The following is a 15,818-nucleotide window of genomic DNA, read 5'->3' as shown; positions in this document are numbered from 1 at the left end:
TCAGAAATATTGATCATTAATTTAATACCAATCAGAAAACAAAAGGTACACGAAACATTGCACAACGGGAAGGAATTCACGGTCAATCATCGAGCTGGCAAAGTGCTGCAACACCACGAGTGATCCAGTGCCTGGAGGGTCGGTCTGACGGCAGGTCCAAAGACAGGACAAAATTGGTGGAATGGCCCGTGGTGGAAAGTGTCCCTCGGCGAGCGCTGGTCTTGTACACGGGGCATGCGTACGTAGCATGTCGAACGAACGTCGAACGATCACCCGGTCGCAACCACAGCACAGGCAGTGGATCATGGAAGACCTTCAACAAGCACTCGCCGAGGACTGCGCGATCTCTGTCCCAGCGTGCACCCTCGAGGAACAAGCCCTTGATGTAGGCACCATCTTCTGGTTTCTCTGCCATTTCGGTTTCCTGTTGCGTCACCTACCAGGGTAGGATGAGTAAAACAGGTGAACGAGACAGGTATGGAGGCATTATGTGTGTGGACTAGAGAAAGGGATGGGGGGAAAACAAACATACCATCGAGAAAGTGCGCATAATGTTGCGACGACGACAGCAATAACAATAACAACAACCACCAGCAGGTGTGTCCACAGCAATTTTACCTGAAATTGGAAGGCGATATGGTCGATGGGGATGGAGTGCTTTCGAGCGTAATTCTGGGACACACCGGTCAGGAACGATTGTGTGAAGTAGAATCCTGAGATCCAGAAGACATTTGGTGGTCCATGGTCGATCCAGTCCTGCGGTGCACAAAATTCGACGAAGGCAATCATCGGATGTTGGCTCTCATGGTGGAGTCGATTGTCCTCATCCAAACTAAGTCCGAACTCCTCAACTACCCTCTCGTCCTAGAGCTTGCCAACATCCAGCCGAGGCTGGGACGGCACCGTTCTCCCAGATTTGAGCTGCAACTTCAGAGTTACTACAACAAGCCGGTGGTCAGGATTGAGGAACTGAGCACTCCGGTGGACCCTGCAGTTCTCGATAATCCTCCAGCGACCATCAACGAGCACATGGTCAATCTCCTTTGCCACACCGCCAGTGGTGGAATACCAAGTCCAGCGATGAGCCTGTGCACGCTGAAACCATAAACCACCCACCCGAAGGGACAGCCTCAGGTTAACCCAAGGAGATCACCGTCTGGTGGACGACACCTCAGCACCACCCTGACACACACTACCGCAATCTTACCTGGGAATGTTGCCTGGGTCCCGAAGGATTTGCCCCCATCCAGTCATCCGGTGAGCTGCCCTGCGAAGGGAAGCTGCACAGGAGGTTCTCCCATGGAGTGGGTTTTCAGATTTTTTTTTTTTGGTGCTTTTAGTACGTTTTGCGGAATGAAGGGTTTTCCGGTGGCCGGAGTGCAAATCCTGTCTCCAACCTCCTAATAAAAAGTAACACAACTGCAGGAGGACGTCCGCAGACACAGTTGGCCACGAGGTCTGGATGGCCGTTGGCTCACAAGGAGCTCCTCCGCCCTTTGGGTGAAGCCACAGAGTCTCGACTCAAATAAATAATTGCACGTTTCTGCTCTCGAGTGCTTTTTGGGACAGAAAGCAGACAGACAGAGACCTCGACTTCAACACGGAAACAGCATTTGGCGAAAATTATTGTCACGTGAACAAAACAATCTTGGAAAATGTCGGCGCTCTTCCCATATCTAAACCTTCCCATCACCATTCGGATCCCGTGACCATGAGGTGTGAGTACCTGGAAGAAAGAAAGCCTTGCCAGGAGATCAGCCACGTAGCCGCCAAGAGGTTTCAGCGAAGGGTAAGACCTCGCGGTCCACAATGCCGGTATCCTGCCGATGAGCATGCTGTTGAAGACGTTCTCCAGCTCGGCAGACATCACGACAAGACCCTTGATGGCTTTGCAGATATTGAGCAAACTGTCTCGAACTACAGCAGTCAACCTGGAAGGAAAGAAGTATACGCATCGTCGTAAAGACCTCTGAGCTTCCCGTACCCTGGAGACCCAAACAGGTCTTCGTACCGACTAAAGCGGATGAGTTCCTGCCGCAGGACGGTGTTCATGGATTCATTGTACACCATTGGGTAGACGGTCATCACCATCTCGAGGTCAAAGTTCGCAGGGAGCTTTGACAAGATGTCTGCCGCCATGTCCTCAACGACCGCCTGCAGAAGTCAAGGGTCAAAATTAATTCAAAAAGTGAATCTACTGCGTTCCCTCCCACATCCTCCACCTCCGTGTGCCTTGATCCTTCAAACACCTTCTTGCACGTCCTTGTGTCGGAACCAGTGTTCAAATTCCCACTTTAACCCCTTCTCCCACACCTGATCACCAGGCCTCGTGTCCCTCTGTCCGAACAAATCCATATATACCTATTTGCCTGTAGTGTGTGCTGCTGACTGTCTCCTTCCTGATGTGATAATTTTCAACACTTGCCATGACTATTATATGCTGTTACGCGGTTGTTGAGCGGTGTGGTTCAGGTGAAGGTGGTGATGATGTGGGTTCGAGCACCCGGTGTGACTAGGTGACCTGCGGGGATTTTCCATGAGCTCCAGATTGCCGTGGCAGGGTGAGCAGCACACTGTTGAACAAATGATTGGTCTCCTGGTTGTCCTTGGTGATGTCCGCGTTCTCGTGCAGACCAAACACCTCGGGTGGCGTGACATTCGGCAGACTGCGGATGTAGTCCACGTACGACTACATATCGAGGAAGGCAAAGAGGGGAAGGACGGGTTTTTCAAAAATCCAAGCAAAACGCTCAAGGACTGTCATGGAAACGTAAGGACAAAGACAAAAAGAAAGCAACACGAGAACAACAACCACTCAGGGGAGATATTCCAGCTCGAAATGGTTCACACGAGTTCAGACACTTGGGGGGGTCCAAGTTGCGAACCTCATAAGGTCCTCCGAGTGGAACGAAGTAGACCCCACTGAGCGTGAGTTTATAGATCCCCGAGGAAAGCAACTCTTCGTTGTAGAAGTTCGAGAGGAGTGAGTTGAGCAGCCGGCGGTCTTTGTCGTCCGTCACTCGGCCTCCATAATTGCATTCTCCTGTGGGAGCAGGACAGTCCACCGACGTGTTGGAGTAAGAGTTCGTAAAATGCTTTCCATGTTGATACCATCCAGACAGTTGTATGTGGCACGTGGGATATATCGGTTACGAAATGCACACCAGTCAGGTATCTCAAAGCTTCGAGAGGTACGCGCTCGTACTCGTTGAGGAACATCTGGATCTGCCGCATGCTGATACGCAGGTCCGACTCGTTGAACTCGTACGGGATGTTCCATCCTGGAAGATCAATCATGGGGGGGATTCGCATGCGATCATCATCATCATCATCATCATACCAACTGCTTATTGTTTATTGATTTTATAGTTCAAGAAAAAAAAACAACCAAAAACAAAACAATGTCCCCTAAAAATGATTCTCACCCAGAGGGCCAAATGTCCTTCTTTCCTGCACCAGAGCATGGAAGAAGCAAAGTCCAAACAGAAGTTTCTGCCAGGCCTCGGGCTTGCTGCAACCGCTGAAGAAATCCGAGTCGGAGATCGGGTCACCGAGATACGATCGCAGGAGGTTTGCACGCAAGCCCCTTGGCGGTTCGTTGGTCATCTTGACACCATCCTGCAGGACGCTCACCGGGAATTTATCCGAAGGATAACTCGTCAGCCAAAGTCTGTGGGCAGATGAGAAAAAGAGTCAAACATCACGTTCGGCACATGCGTGGTGACCGCCATTTTCAAGCGTTGGTCGCACCTGCGTTTTGAACCAACCATCCACAATGGGGGATCCCGCATTGGATCTGCAACAGGCACCTCTTCACATCTGAAGCCCGCCTCCTTATCTAAACGGACGAAGACGCGCGTTATTCAGCCCCAGCGGATGTGCCGCTGATGCAGTGCCCTCCGCGAGTTCGGGCGGGAATTTGGAACTTGGCCAGGGTGCTGGCGCAAAACTCGCCTACTCTTCGCGAACGACACCGTGGGATGTTTATTTGTCCGGCAGACGGAATTCTCGTTGAACGTCCATTTTAGGGACGGCGCGCCCATTGTTGAATCACCCTACCTGTGAAACACGAGGATGACAGTTAACGGCCGCGTCGGGATTCAAACCCAGGCTAGACGGCTTCGAGGTCAGCCCATGAGGGCCACTGCATCAGCATCACAGCCATGCTGGCACTGCATCGCGTATACGAACGGGTTCGTGATGAAAAAAGAGAGCCGAGCGGGTTGTCGAAACCTCGCGGTAAGGTGATTCGGACCGGTCCATACCTGAAGTTCTCGTCAGTATTTTCAGGTACGATGACATCGTCACAGATTTTCTCGAGCATCGGCATCCAGCTGGCGCAAAGGTGGCAGTTCTGCAGCACCACCCACGTCCCGGCACGTATCGCTTCGTCGATCACGCGTTCGGCGAACGGGCCCTGGCCCTGACCCAATGATATGATCCGTGTCCGGGAGCCGCCCATGCCGATGTCTTCGGCACACTTCAGCAAACCTTGTGGAAGAAATGGCGCACGAACAAAAGAATGGACAAATGCTAAAGATGAACCTCTCTTGGCCTCGATTCCCCATTAGGGTGAGGGTTAAGGTCAGGATTAGGGTTAGGGTCTGCCATTACGGGAGACAAACAAGCGTGACGGCAAAGCCGTCTCGGCAGACATACCAGCACATCAAGACGAAAGTACATTAATACTGAGTCGAGTATAGTGTTACATTCAGGGGGGGGGGGGTATTGTGTGGGTTGGGTTTCTGGGTTTCCTTCTTGCTGTTTTTTTTTCTTGATTTGTTTTCGCTCCTTCTGCTCTGCGGGGTCTTCGTTCCCCTTCTCTTTCTGTTCTCTTTTCGAGGCCTCGACATTATCTCATGCGGCGATACTGTGTGGATTTTGGAGAGGGTGAAAGTAGAATAAAGAGGAAGAACCGAGAGCCGTGGCAGCGGGTGGAAAGGCGAGCGTGAGGAGTTTGGGAGAGAAAAAGGCGGGAAAGGAACAGAGGACGCGCGTCTGGCCTGCGTGATGAGAGACCTAGCCTGTGCGATGAGACCTCGTTGAGGATTTGAGTGATCCCTCCGAGGGCCACCTGTTGGAGGCACTGTCTGTTTTGAAGACACTGAGGCGGAGGAAAGCCTCATTGGGACACGTTGGTCGGAAGGAGGAGCAGAAGCGTTTCCGCCTCCTGAGTGTCACCTGAGCCGACCTGAAGCAACGTGTGGCTTCAAGGTGTTGCAGGAATTGCTCCAGTTTGTTTGTTTGCGAAGTTTGAGAATCCTTCCAGAGAGAGGGAGAGGTGGCGGTGAAGTGTCAGCCTTGAGGCGTGTGGCTCGGGTAAGGCCGTTGGAACGTCAACTCAAACTGGCCTGAACTCTTCTTTCCCACCTTTCTCCTTTAGACATTATTTTCTTTACATATTGGCATTAACGTCACTCGGTCACATCTGACTGCTGAGACGGCGCGACCACACACAGGGTACGTATTGGTCTTGGTCGAGAACGTCAATCAGGACGTCCGGAGCAACAGGCGGTACCCCGAGCCCTCCACCCAAGGGCTAGGTCCTAAACTGACGGTCCAGAACTCCCATTTTCCTTGAACTCATGCTTCAGATAGAATGTTGAAATGGAAGTTATCAAGGCGAGGTGGAAATTGCGGAAATAAACAGGTAAACATCTCGAGGTTGTCCGGGCTGTGAGTTAATCAGCTTGAATCTGCGTGAACATGACAACTTATCCCTTTATGTATCCTTCGGGTGGATGAAGTACGTCAGTTATTCGTTGAATTAAGCACAATGATGCGTCGCAATAAAATCTGGCGGATGTTTGCGTGATGTCAATTTTCCATCCAAGATTCCATGTTTTTCCCAGTTTCCAAGATTGCAAGAGTTCCAAGAGTTGATGTCGGACGCAACTTTGAGCCTTTTGTCCACCTACAACAGGTGACAGACAGCGAGGACAGCAGCGTGGTTGATGACAAACAACCAGATATTATAATATTGATATTATGCTGTCATCATTCGTGTTGTTATTACTTTTGTTGTGAGAAGCAGCCTTGGAAAAATTCCACAATTAGCTCTCTTAACACAGATATACACCTCAACATGGATTTCGCCCAAGGCAGGAAACCCCCTTGGGGAGGGGGGCAAATGAAGTCACTGCAGCCTCCATCGTGTGACCCGAAGTCCTTCGGTCAGGTTTGGTTTCGATTGGATAAGTAACGACCGAATGCAGGGTGGTCAAAAATACACGCAGACAGAAAGCAAATGGCGTATCTTGGTATGATAGATCGGCCATTTATAAGGAAATAAGCAAACTCCAGTGCTGGGGGATTGTGGTGGGCTTGTGACATGGACGATGATGGACTTGCCTATCAGAGGTCGTCGGTTCAATTTGAACTGAACGAGGAAGTACGAAGGATTTGATTTCTCAGCTTTGGTAAGCAAAACGGATCACAGGACAATAGCCAAGATGCAATGCGACTTGTTCATTAAAAAAAACAAAAACCAAGCTGCTCAAAAATGATCTGGGAACGGAAGGAGTCATTTGCCTGCTCTGCCCGGACTGGTCGATATATGGTAGAGTCGGCTACAAGTTGCGGTTGATTTGTGACAGTCCTCCGTGATGAACACATTGCGTATTTTTTAAAACAGGAACGATGAAAACAGATGTAAAGAAAATTATGGGAATGAAATTTAATCTCACCCGCCATCGGATCTGCACCGGGAGACAGCACAAAGATGAGAGGCGTGCAGCAGCTGGAGTCAGCAAAACTCTTGACGAGGTCAAAGGTCGGAGGCTCGATGAACTCGCTGCCGATGCTCCTCGAGATGTAGTCCTGCACGGCGGGGATGATCTTGTCCGGGCGGAAGCACCGGAGAACGACGAGTCTCTGCAGACCGCCGAGAGAATCCCAAATCCCAGGAAGCCTCGCGGTGTGCGGAGTCGCTGAATCATAAATGGCCTTCCAGGAGGTAATGTTCTTGACCACGTGCTGATGCAGACCGGAGAGGCCCTCGACATTCGAAGCACGAACGATATCTGACCACGCCTTATCCGTAAGCCAATCGGGCGCTGGATTAATATGCGGGTTCTCCAAGGCCATGCCACCGGTGAGGAGGAAGCGCCAGACGTTGTCATCCAACCTTCCCTTTCCTTTCAGAAGAGCAATTGTTAGCAGCAGCGAGAAGAGCAACTTGTCCTTTTCAAAGAGCGAGCGGCAGACGCTGTTGTACACGCCGAGCGTGAAGTGACTGGTAATCATCTCAATCCTTTGCTGGAGGACATCGGATTTTCTACTGTGCAAAATTGAATGGACGAAGAGATTTATGTACCAGCTTAAGGAGTACTGGTACATCGGCTCAATGTTGGTGAGATCAGATATGCAGAAGAAGATGATGGACGAGTGCACCGCGACCGGTCTGTAACCGAAGCGAGTCTCGTCAATCTCTTTCTCGGTCGCCGTGGAAATCTTCTGCTTCGCCGATATCTCTTCGGAAAGAGTCTTGGAGGAGGACAACACTTGGATCGCAGTTTCATCCTCCAGGATATTTCCCTCAGATGAAGACAACACCTGCAGGATCTTGTCCTCGATTTCTTTGAGCTGTTTTCTGTTCGATGCCCCTTGCACTATCAACTGGTTTTTCATTTCATCCAACTGGGGTTTCTCCTTCGCTGCAACAATCCCGAGCAGCTGGTCCTCCAAACCCATCGGAGTGATCATGAAGTTGAGCAGACACACTTTGACCGCCACTTCCGGAAGGTAGTGCGGATTGCGCAGCGTGCTTGTCATGTAGAACCTGAATTCGTGTGAATACTCAATGATCTTCTCCCCAAGTCGAATGTAATCCCCACCTTGGTGTTTGAAGGTCTGTTTGAGGAGAACAGACTCCAACATGGGATCAAGGTCTTCACCGACGTTCTCCAGGAGGACCGGATGACCAAAATGGATGGCGTTTTCAAGGCTTCTTACAAACGTGGCATCTGACGGCTTCAGAATCACCAGTTTGTTGTCCTTCTCCATGTTTTTCACCCACTTGTTGGCCTGCTTTTGGGGGTCAATGATGAGTGGCCATCGACGGGAGTTCGAGATGATAATCCCATTATCCACTGAAAAAGCGTCAGAGGGCAATCCAGAGATCTGCCAAGCTCGGATCTCAACCGGGTCACCGAGGGTATGACTCAACGAGAAGGTATCAGAACAAGGTATGAGGCACCTCTTGCAGAAGCTGAGCCAATCATCTAAGCATTCGCGACGATAGTCAGTGGTGAAAGCTCCAAGGTAGGCCACGGTTCCGGCAGAGAGCAACACGTCACCTGTTAGGTTGGTGTACGTTACATCCAGAAGACGTGCTGCTTCGGTCCACCGGTCTTTTTCTCCCCCAAGACCCCCAATGAGCTTCTCAGCACGTTCGAGCTTGCAAGAACACAACTCGATGTTGGCTTCCAGTTTCAGCTTGTTGGTGTTCATCGCCTCAAACTCATCGTTCAGGGCCCCGAGCTTGTCTTCCAGAACCTTAAGTTCGGTCCGTTTCTCATTGAGCTTTGCATTTTGAACACACACCTCTGCTTCAGCATCATTCAGACACACCTTCTTCGGTGCCACGACCTGAAAATAAATCGGACTTCAGCTTTTTTAATCAATTCTCAGGATTATGTGTCATGTTGTTGTGCTCATCGGACCTTTGTCTCTTTTTGGCCACATATTGTCCAAATCCAATCTTTATAAACCATGCAGAACTCGAGGGGGAGCACTCAGGAGAGTGCAAAACCTCCGCCGCCAATACTGCTGGGTCACCCAAGTGAACCTTATATCTTATTCATGAAATATGATGTCAACAGTACTGACAGAGTTATAGTTCTTTTCTCCAACATTTTTTTTGGAGGGGGGGGGGGGTTGGAAATCACTTAAAACATGTAAAAATGCAAAAAAAAAAAAAATCGAAATTTTGTTGAAAAAAAAGTTGCAAAATTTTTTTTTTCTCTAATAATTTTTTGGGGGGGTTGGAAATCACTTAAAACATGTAGAAATGCAAAAAAAAAAATTTTTCTTTTTTTTGGGGGGAGGGGTTGGAAATCACTTCAAACATGTAAAAATGCAAAAAAAAAATTCTCAAACAATTTTTTGGGGAGAGGGAGGGTTGGAAATCACTTAAAATATGCAGAAATGCAAAAAAAAAAAATTTTTCTCCAACAATTTTTTTTGGGGGGGGTAACAAAATTTTTGGGGGGGGGTTGGAAATCACTTAAAACATGTAGAAATGCAAAAAAAAAATCTATTTTGGGGGGGGTAACAATTTTTTTTGGGGGGGGGTTGGAAATCACTTAAAACATGAAGAAATGCAAAAAAAAAATTTTTCTCTAACAATTTTTTTTGGGGGGGGTCCAAAATTTAATGGCATGATCCTTGGACCATACCTAACCCCCCCCACCAAGTTTCGTCGAAATCCGTCGAGGAGTTTTTCCGTAATACTGTTCACAAACAAACAAACAAACAAACAGACAGGGGTGAAAACAGTAACCTCCATCCATCTTCGAAGATGGCGGAGGTTAACAACAGGGGAGATCATGTGAAAAGCACTCATGTCCCCGACTGCTCAGTTTAGTGAGTAAGGACTATTAATTCCAGGTTTGTGAGTTCATGCCCCATGTTGGGCACAAACTTTTCCTAACTCCCCAAACATCTTCATCTCAACCCTTTTCCCCCCATTCACAACAACAACAAAAATATCATTTAAAAAGTTTTTTTTTCATTTTCTTAACGTCCATCCACTTATAAATCAGCCAACATCATCATTACATAAGGAGGTGTAAAAATGGATTCCATTAACTCCAGACCAATTCGTTAACTTCCAATGATCAGCAAGGTCATGAAATCCAACGTCCTCAAATTACCGACGTTTTCACCGTTCATTCCCCTGAAGACGCAAGAGGCCCCTCACCTTGGCCACTCGATCATAGACCTCCAAGGCACGGACCCACTTGCAGAGACCCTCGCACGCTGACGACACGTTCTTGATGACACCGGGTTGGAAGTCCGCATCGCCAATAAACTTCTCTCGAATACGTTTCATGATGCCCGACGGAATGTTGTCCTTGTCGAACACCTTCAGACTGCTCAAGAACTTCAGGTCTCCCAAAAGTTTCTTGGATGGCCCCCAGAAGTCTTCGACCATGTTTCCTGTGGAGAGTCGTTTAGAAAAATTGTGTTTTTTCTCTTTACTTGAAAAAAAAGCGCATTTGTGAGCAAGTAACAAACGGTTCCTATTATTGATGACTCCAACATCAAAGGCCACATGGTATGGCGGCCACTTTGGATGAAAGGAAAAGATTGGACATATTTTTCTCTGAAACTTCTCAACGAAAAAAATTCCCATGGGGGTACAGAGGGTGATAACGATGACGTCATCGATGTGGTGGTATCCCAGCCACAATCGGTTGAATCAAAGTCATCCAAAAAAATCCGCGCAGCCCAGCCACGGTGCCACTGCAGCTGGCCGAACCTCAACAGCAACATCAGTGGCGGTGACATTGATGCCCAATGCCGTGTTTGGTCACCGGCCGTGCCGCAGAACCTGAGCGCAGCCAATGGGCGTCAACTGGAGATATGATGGGTCAATGGGAAGGAAAAACCCTGACAGCGCCAACAGTGATGACATGGGCAAAATCACAGCGACGTCACAGGGCTTGCCAGGAGAAAAGAAGTAGCTCAGCCATGACGTCATGCCTCCCTATGCCTATAAAAACCTGGACTGGAGGCCACAACAAAGATAACGCATCCGGCGATGGACGCAAAATTAACTGGTAAACTTGTGAGGACGAACTGGTGACGGCAGAGTCGCAGAGGGGCTGGCAAAGGAACCGTGCAGGGGAACAGACCCAGCCAGCACAGAATTCCCAGGCACTATGGCCACTTACACACTGACTCGCGCTGTCTGTCTCTTGCTATCCCGACTCTGCTTTGTTCCCTCTGGATGCACTGAACCATCAACATGCACCAATTGTCCTTCTCAGGACACACTGTTGCACCTCATGCTATCACCTGCATGAAATCTAATTATTTCTAACTATTTGATTCGATTTTGGTGACGTCTTCCAGCAACACACTGGCCGTCGATTTCCATGTGCTTGCAGCAGCACGACGCGAGGACACAGAGCTCCACCGGCGACAGTCTGCAACCGGTACGCTTCCATTTCACTCCCAGGGACAAACACTACCATCGTGTGTGACACATCAACGGGACAGTCAGGCTCTTTCGTTCCTGCACCATTCTGGACTTCGACACTTTTCACTCACTTGCGTAACCAGGTGTTCAAGCAACCCGGTGATTCACCACCACACGCTCCGCCTGGCAATGCACGCTTCAACGCTGATGTGCGCCATTGGGCCAAACAACGTCATCGATGTCAACGTTCCAAGATCTAACGTCGTACTATGGCACCACGAGGTAGCTTTTCAATACCAGATAGGCGTTTCGACCTGGTCCATGTGGACCTTGTCGGTCCACGAACCGGCATTAACTGACTTGCGTTGACCGGAAGCTCCACCGATAACTGACATCACTGCACCTGCCATCGCCGGGGACTTTGTTCACACCTGGATCACACGTTATGGAGTTCCAGCAACTATCACTGAGGATCGGGGTAGCCAGTTCAAATCGGCTCGATTTCGCGAGTTGACTCGACTCCCGGGTACCGAACCACCGTTTACCATTCAGCAGCGAATGGCACGGTGGAGCGCTTCCAACGCCAACTCGTCTTTCCTGAAAGAGCATGACATCACATACCGGACGGATGTCGTCCCTCTCTGCGGTCCTGCTCGGGACGTGAGCTGCTCTGAGAGATTACTTTGGACGCTCCACTGCACAGTCTGGGAGGTCCACCGAGTCTGGGAGGTGGATGGTTCAAACCTCATCCGAGTCATACCAAAAGACTTTAAAAATGGTACGTGCTGCTTCCTCACTTGATACTCAGCAACGGAAAGGGACAGAGGAAGGACAAACTACTAAAGGTTGGCAATCAGAGTGCAGGCTGCGATGGACCTAACGACCTCCTCCGGTGTTGAAGTCCCTTGTGAGGGAACTCACCCTATTATCTTGCACATGACGCCATCACACCTTGGCCAAGCAACGCTCACCGGAGCCGCTGGGGTCAGGCTTCCTCTCCGGCTTGATGCCCTTCATGACGCAAATACTCTCCATGACGAGTTTCACGGGACCTGGTGGATTCTGCATCGCCTTCACCGTCGAGACATCTGCCGGCTTCAAGGTGTCCAGGGCTGAGAGTGCGGCTTCCAAAGCCGGCATCGCTTCGGCGAGATCGGCTTCACACTCTTCCTGCAATACCGGGGGGTAAGGATCAAGGCTGTTAAGTTGTTTGATTTACTATACAGATTGCAAGAGAAACTAATTATTCACAAGATAGATTATAATTATCCGGGTTGGTGAGCGAACAGCAGCATCTCCATCGTTTGCGTCCCCCGAGGTGCTTCGCAGGTCGCGTGTCGCATCAGCGACTGAGCTGCCCGTCCGTCCGATGGGACTCCAACCTGTGGACCCATGTGTTTGCACGAGATTCTCTCCAGCACCCTGGGCAAACTTCCGCATTCTGGTCCTAACCTCCAGGGAGGCTCTGCATTTGCCGTGGAGCAACACTCAGCAATGCTGCAACCAGCAAATCACCGAGGTGCTGCATCATCACCTTAAACTCCTTAAAGAATGACCACCTTGTTTGGAAGTAAATGCAGACTCCAGGAACTAAATATGGAAACATTAAAGGAAGGTTCTTCATCTTCAGAAGAAACAAAAAAAACTCGACGACTTCTCCACAATCATGGTGAAAAGAAACCTTGAGCACAAATGTCAGGAGAGGACTCACCTTGATGTATCTGGCCGCTGCAGCCGCTTCATTGGCCACAGCTTCATCGGCAGCCACCAAAGCCTTCTTGGCGTTCACCTCCACGGTGTCCCTGTCTATGTTTACCATCATGTTGTGCGTCTCTTCTGAAGTCTTTATCAGCTCCGGACGAAGATCCGTCAGCTCCGTTTGCATCACCGAAACCTTATGAGATAAGGAAATGGCACGAGGGACGTGACATTCGACTAGAATCGGACACATTCGCAAGGAAACACAACATGGCAAATGGATGAGTGGAACATTGTACGTCCATGACAAATTGGGAGAGGAATGTCGAGGAAATGAAGGAATGTTTGAGATTGCAATTGTTGGAAAGAAAGAAGGAAAGAAAGAAAGAAAGAAGGAAGACACCACGTCTTCTCTTAGTAGTCGGTTCGAGTTGAGTTCAGCAACACCCGCAGGTATTCCGAGCGCGTCTCGGGAGGTCATGGAAGATCTCACCTGCGACGCGGCAAATGCCAGTTTCTCGAGGCCAAGGGCATAACGATTCCTCTTCAGCGACACTTCCTCACGCTTCCCATTGAGGAGGCTCTTGTAGGTGAGGATGAGCTCCAGGTAAGACGTCGGGGTGACGTAATTGCGACGTCGCAGGATCGAGTGGTATTTCTCCGAGACTCGGATGGTACTCTGATGAAAGTACTTGCAGACCGAAACAACCCTGAGGGAAAGGACACCGAGTCAAACATGAATGACATACGATTGAGCGAGCACCAATACGTGGGCTTTATACGTGTATACGACGCTCGTTTCCACCGCTCACTCGCGGAGGATGGACGGGTCGATGTCCATGTCCTCCAGGAAGTTGTTTGCGACCATCTCGAGGGCATCCGAAGGCCACACGTGGAACCAGTCGATGGTGCAGCAGTTGATGAGAGAGGGGAACATGCGCAGACGGTTGCGGAAAGCATCACCGATCGGGCTCAATGCTGCGTGGGTACAAGGAGAGGAACAAGAAGAGGATGTGTCAGCGCAGGCCGGAGCGAAGGACGGGAGCACTTTGACAGCTTCACCTGCCGAAACCGGCTTTTCCACGTGCACTTTGACCCGGTTTATCTATGCTTTCCCCTCTCTTCAATTAGGCCGAGCAAGCCATGAGGTCACGTATGGTGGTCGAAGCGGTTTAAACTGCTCCCAAAGTGCCCTGTAACCAGCCGTAACCACCAAAACGAAGCAGCCAGGACAAGCGGAATTCACCCTGAGACCGATAACATCCATCAAGAGCAAATGGCTCTGGGGAAGGGAACAAGAATGAATGCAATGCACAACAAAAATAAATGATGCAACTGACGATAAAATAAATCGTTAACCCCCGCCGATATGCACCCTCAATGCTAACGAACTATCTTGAGATTCTTAATTATTTCACTTATCTGGAACCATCAGACACACCACAAGAGATAGACATTTGGAAATTCACAGGGCATTGAAGAATGTCGGGCAAACCCGGAGGTAGTATGCAATGATGTCAAGCCGTTCTGGGATACGAAACCCGTCCACCATTATGCAACTTCATTGTCACGGTAAAATTGATGCCAGCTGCACACTAACCTATCGATTAGGAAACTCTTTTCACAGTGTACCTCCTCTTTATCGATGTGTACATAACTCGTACCCAACACGATGTGCAGGTTGCTCCGCACGCGTTCAACGAAGAAATTGTACATCGATGTTGCCGTCTCATCTCTGCGACGACCGGTTGCCTTGGCCACCCCTTGCAGGCGTTCATCGATGTCGGCGCGTTCATCCGCAGCAAAGATGTTGGGCACGTCCCCTGTGTTTAGCAGCATGTTTATGTCCTCCACGAAGCTCTCGTCTTTGATCTGCATGTCACTGTGAGTAACACAATGAAAGTACGATTAATTTGCGGATCCATTGCGTGCACGGACACACACACACACACACACACACACACACACACACACACACACACACACACACACACACACACACACACACACACACACACATATACTGCATGTTCAATGGCTCTCAATGATCTCAATCTGGGATTCCTCCATGTTGCACATCCAGTTATTGAGTGGAGTATAATAATTCAACATGAGGACAGAATTTTGAACCTGGTACTTTCAGAAATGTCTATCTTGTCAAACAATTCAAGAAGGAACTGAGCTTTGTACTTGATACAAAAGGAGTCGGGCGTGGACTTGAGGTCTTGGACTCAATCCAGTTGAAAGTAATAGTAACTCCTAAGGTTTACGGGTAAGATATTGGAATATATATATATATATATATATATATATATATATATATATATATATATATATATATATATATATATGTATGAAGAATACACCCCTCCCACACTCCTCGAGCCAAAGAAGCTGAATAAAGCAACCCAAGAAGACCTACACAAGGTAAGTGCTACACTGTTTTGAACACTTCCTTGATGATTAGGTGAGAGCTGATTGGCTCTTCCCTCCATTCACAGGTGAGATATGTGGGTGAGTCTTTCTATATACATATATATGTCCTGATATACAAGTGGTGGTTCTCAGGAGCCCATCTCATGGAGGGACAATTTTGGGAGAGTAAAGAGTGAATTATTTAAACATATTTAATTGCAGTTTGGTGTCAAATCAACTCTGTTGAAGTTTGCACGATCTCCGCATTCACAACGATTGGCAGCGCCCGTACCTGTATCAGGTCTGATCTTTACCTGTTCGATTAGGTTTGACGTGTTCCTGAATTTGGTCAGACCTGTAGTTGAATGGAGGCTCGGAAGCCTTGATAGTCGCTATAGCAACTGGAGTTTATGATTACGTTAACCAGTTCTGGAGTATTTAACGCTGAGTCTTAATTATTTCAGCTCGAAGCACAGGATGTCCTTCGAGATGAAGGAACACAAGGCTGTTCATGAACCACCAACACCAGTTTGTTTTGTGCTTTGGATCCCCGGTTATT

At 49.0% G+C, this 15,818-nt stretch overlaps 1 protein-coding gene across 18 annotated transcripts in view; it reads right to left on the bottom strand.

The window, feature by feature from the left end:
• The window catches only part of DNAH3 (dynein axonemal heavy chain 3), a 126,982-nt gene continuing 111,164 nt past the window's right edge, over positions 1–15,818 (bottom strand). For 16 of the 18 annotated variants that reach the window (XM_085868513.1, XM_085868505.1, XM_085868512.1 and 13 more), the window contains 16 exons: positions 14,509–14,726; positions 13,657–13,822; positions 13,338–13,554; positions 12,858–13,040; positions 12,118–12,316; positions 9,923–10,161; positions 6,687–8,589; positions 4,266–4,491; positions 3,426–3,670; positions 3,165–3,281; positions 2,886–3,043; positions 2,522–2,689; positions 2,012–2,154; positions 1,727–1,931; positions 619–756; positions 1–436 (listed from right to left, as the gene is read on the bottom strand). In XM_085868513.1, coding sequence (XP_085724639.1) covers positions 83–436; positions 619–756; positions 1,727–1,931; positions 2,012–2,154; positions 2,522–2,689; positions 2,886–3,043; positions 3,165–3,281; positions 3,426–3,670; positions 4,266–4,491; positions 6,687–8,589; positions 9,923–10,161; positions 12,118–12,316; positions 12,858–13,040; positions 13,338–13,554; positions 13,657–13,822; positions 14,509–14,726 — 4,879 coding nt within the window. In that variant the 3' untranslated portion in view covers positions 1–82. Of the gene's footprint in view, positions 437–618; positions 757–1,726; positions 1,932–2,011; positions 2,155–2,521; positions 2,690–2,885; positions 3,044–3,164; positions 3,282–3,425; positions 3,671–4,265; positions 4,492–6,686; positions 8,590–9,922; positions 10,162–12,117; positions 12,317–12,857; positions 13,041–13,337; positions 13,555–13,656; positions 13,823–14,508; positions 14,727–15,818 lie in introns of those variants that run through there. The other 2 variants (XM_085868514.1, XM_085868523.1) reach the window with 2 other exon arrangements.

This window comes from Eptatretus burgeri, unplaced genomic scaffold (assembly GCF_056783735.1).
Source record: "Eptatretus burgeri isolate ZD-2024b unplaced genomic scaffold, Ebu_testis_v1 Ebu_testis_scaffold_3164, whole genome shotgun sequence".
Classification (NCBI taxonomy): domain Eukaryota; kingdom Metazoa; phylum Chordata; class Myxini; order Myxiniformes; family Myxinidae; genus Eptatretus; species Eptatretus burgeri.
The sequence above is the reverse complement of the archived record's forward strand: the minus strand, read 5'-3'. Positions and strand labels throughout refer to the sequence as shown.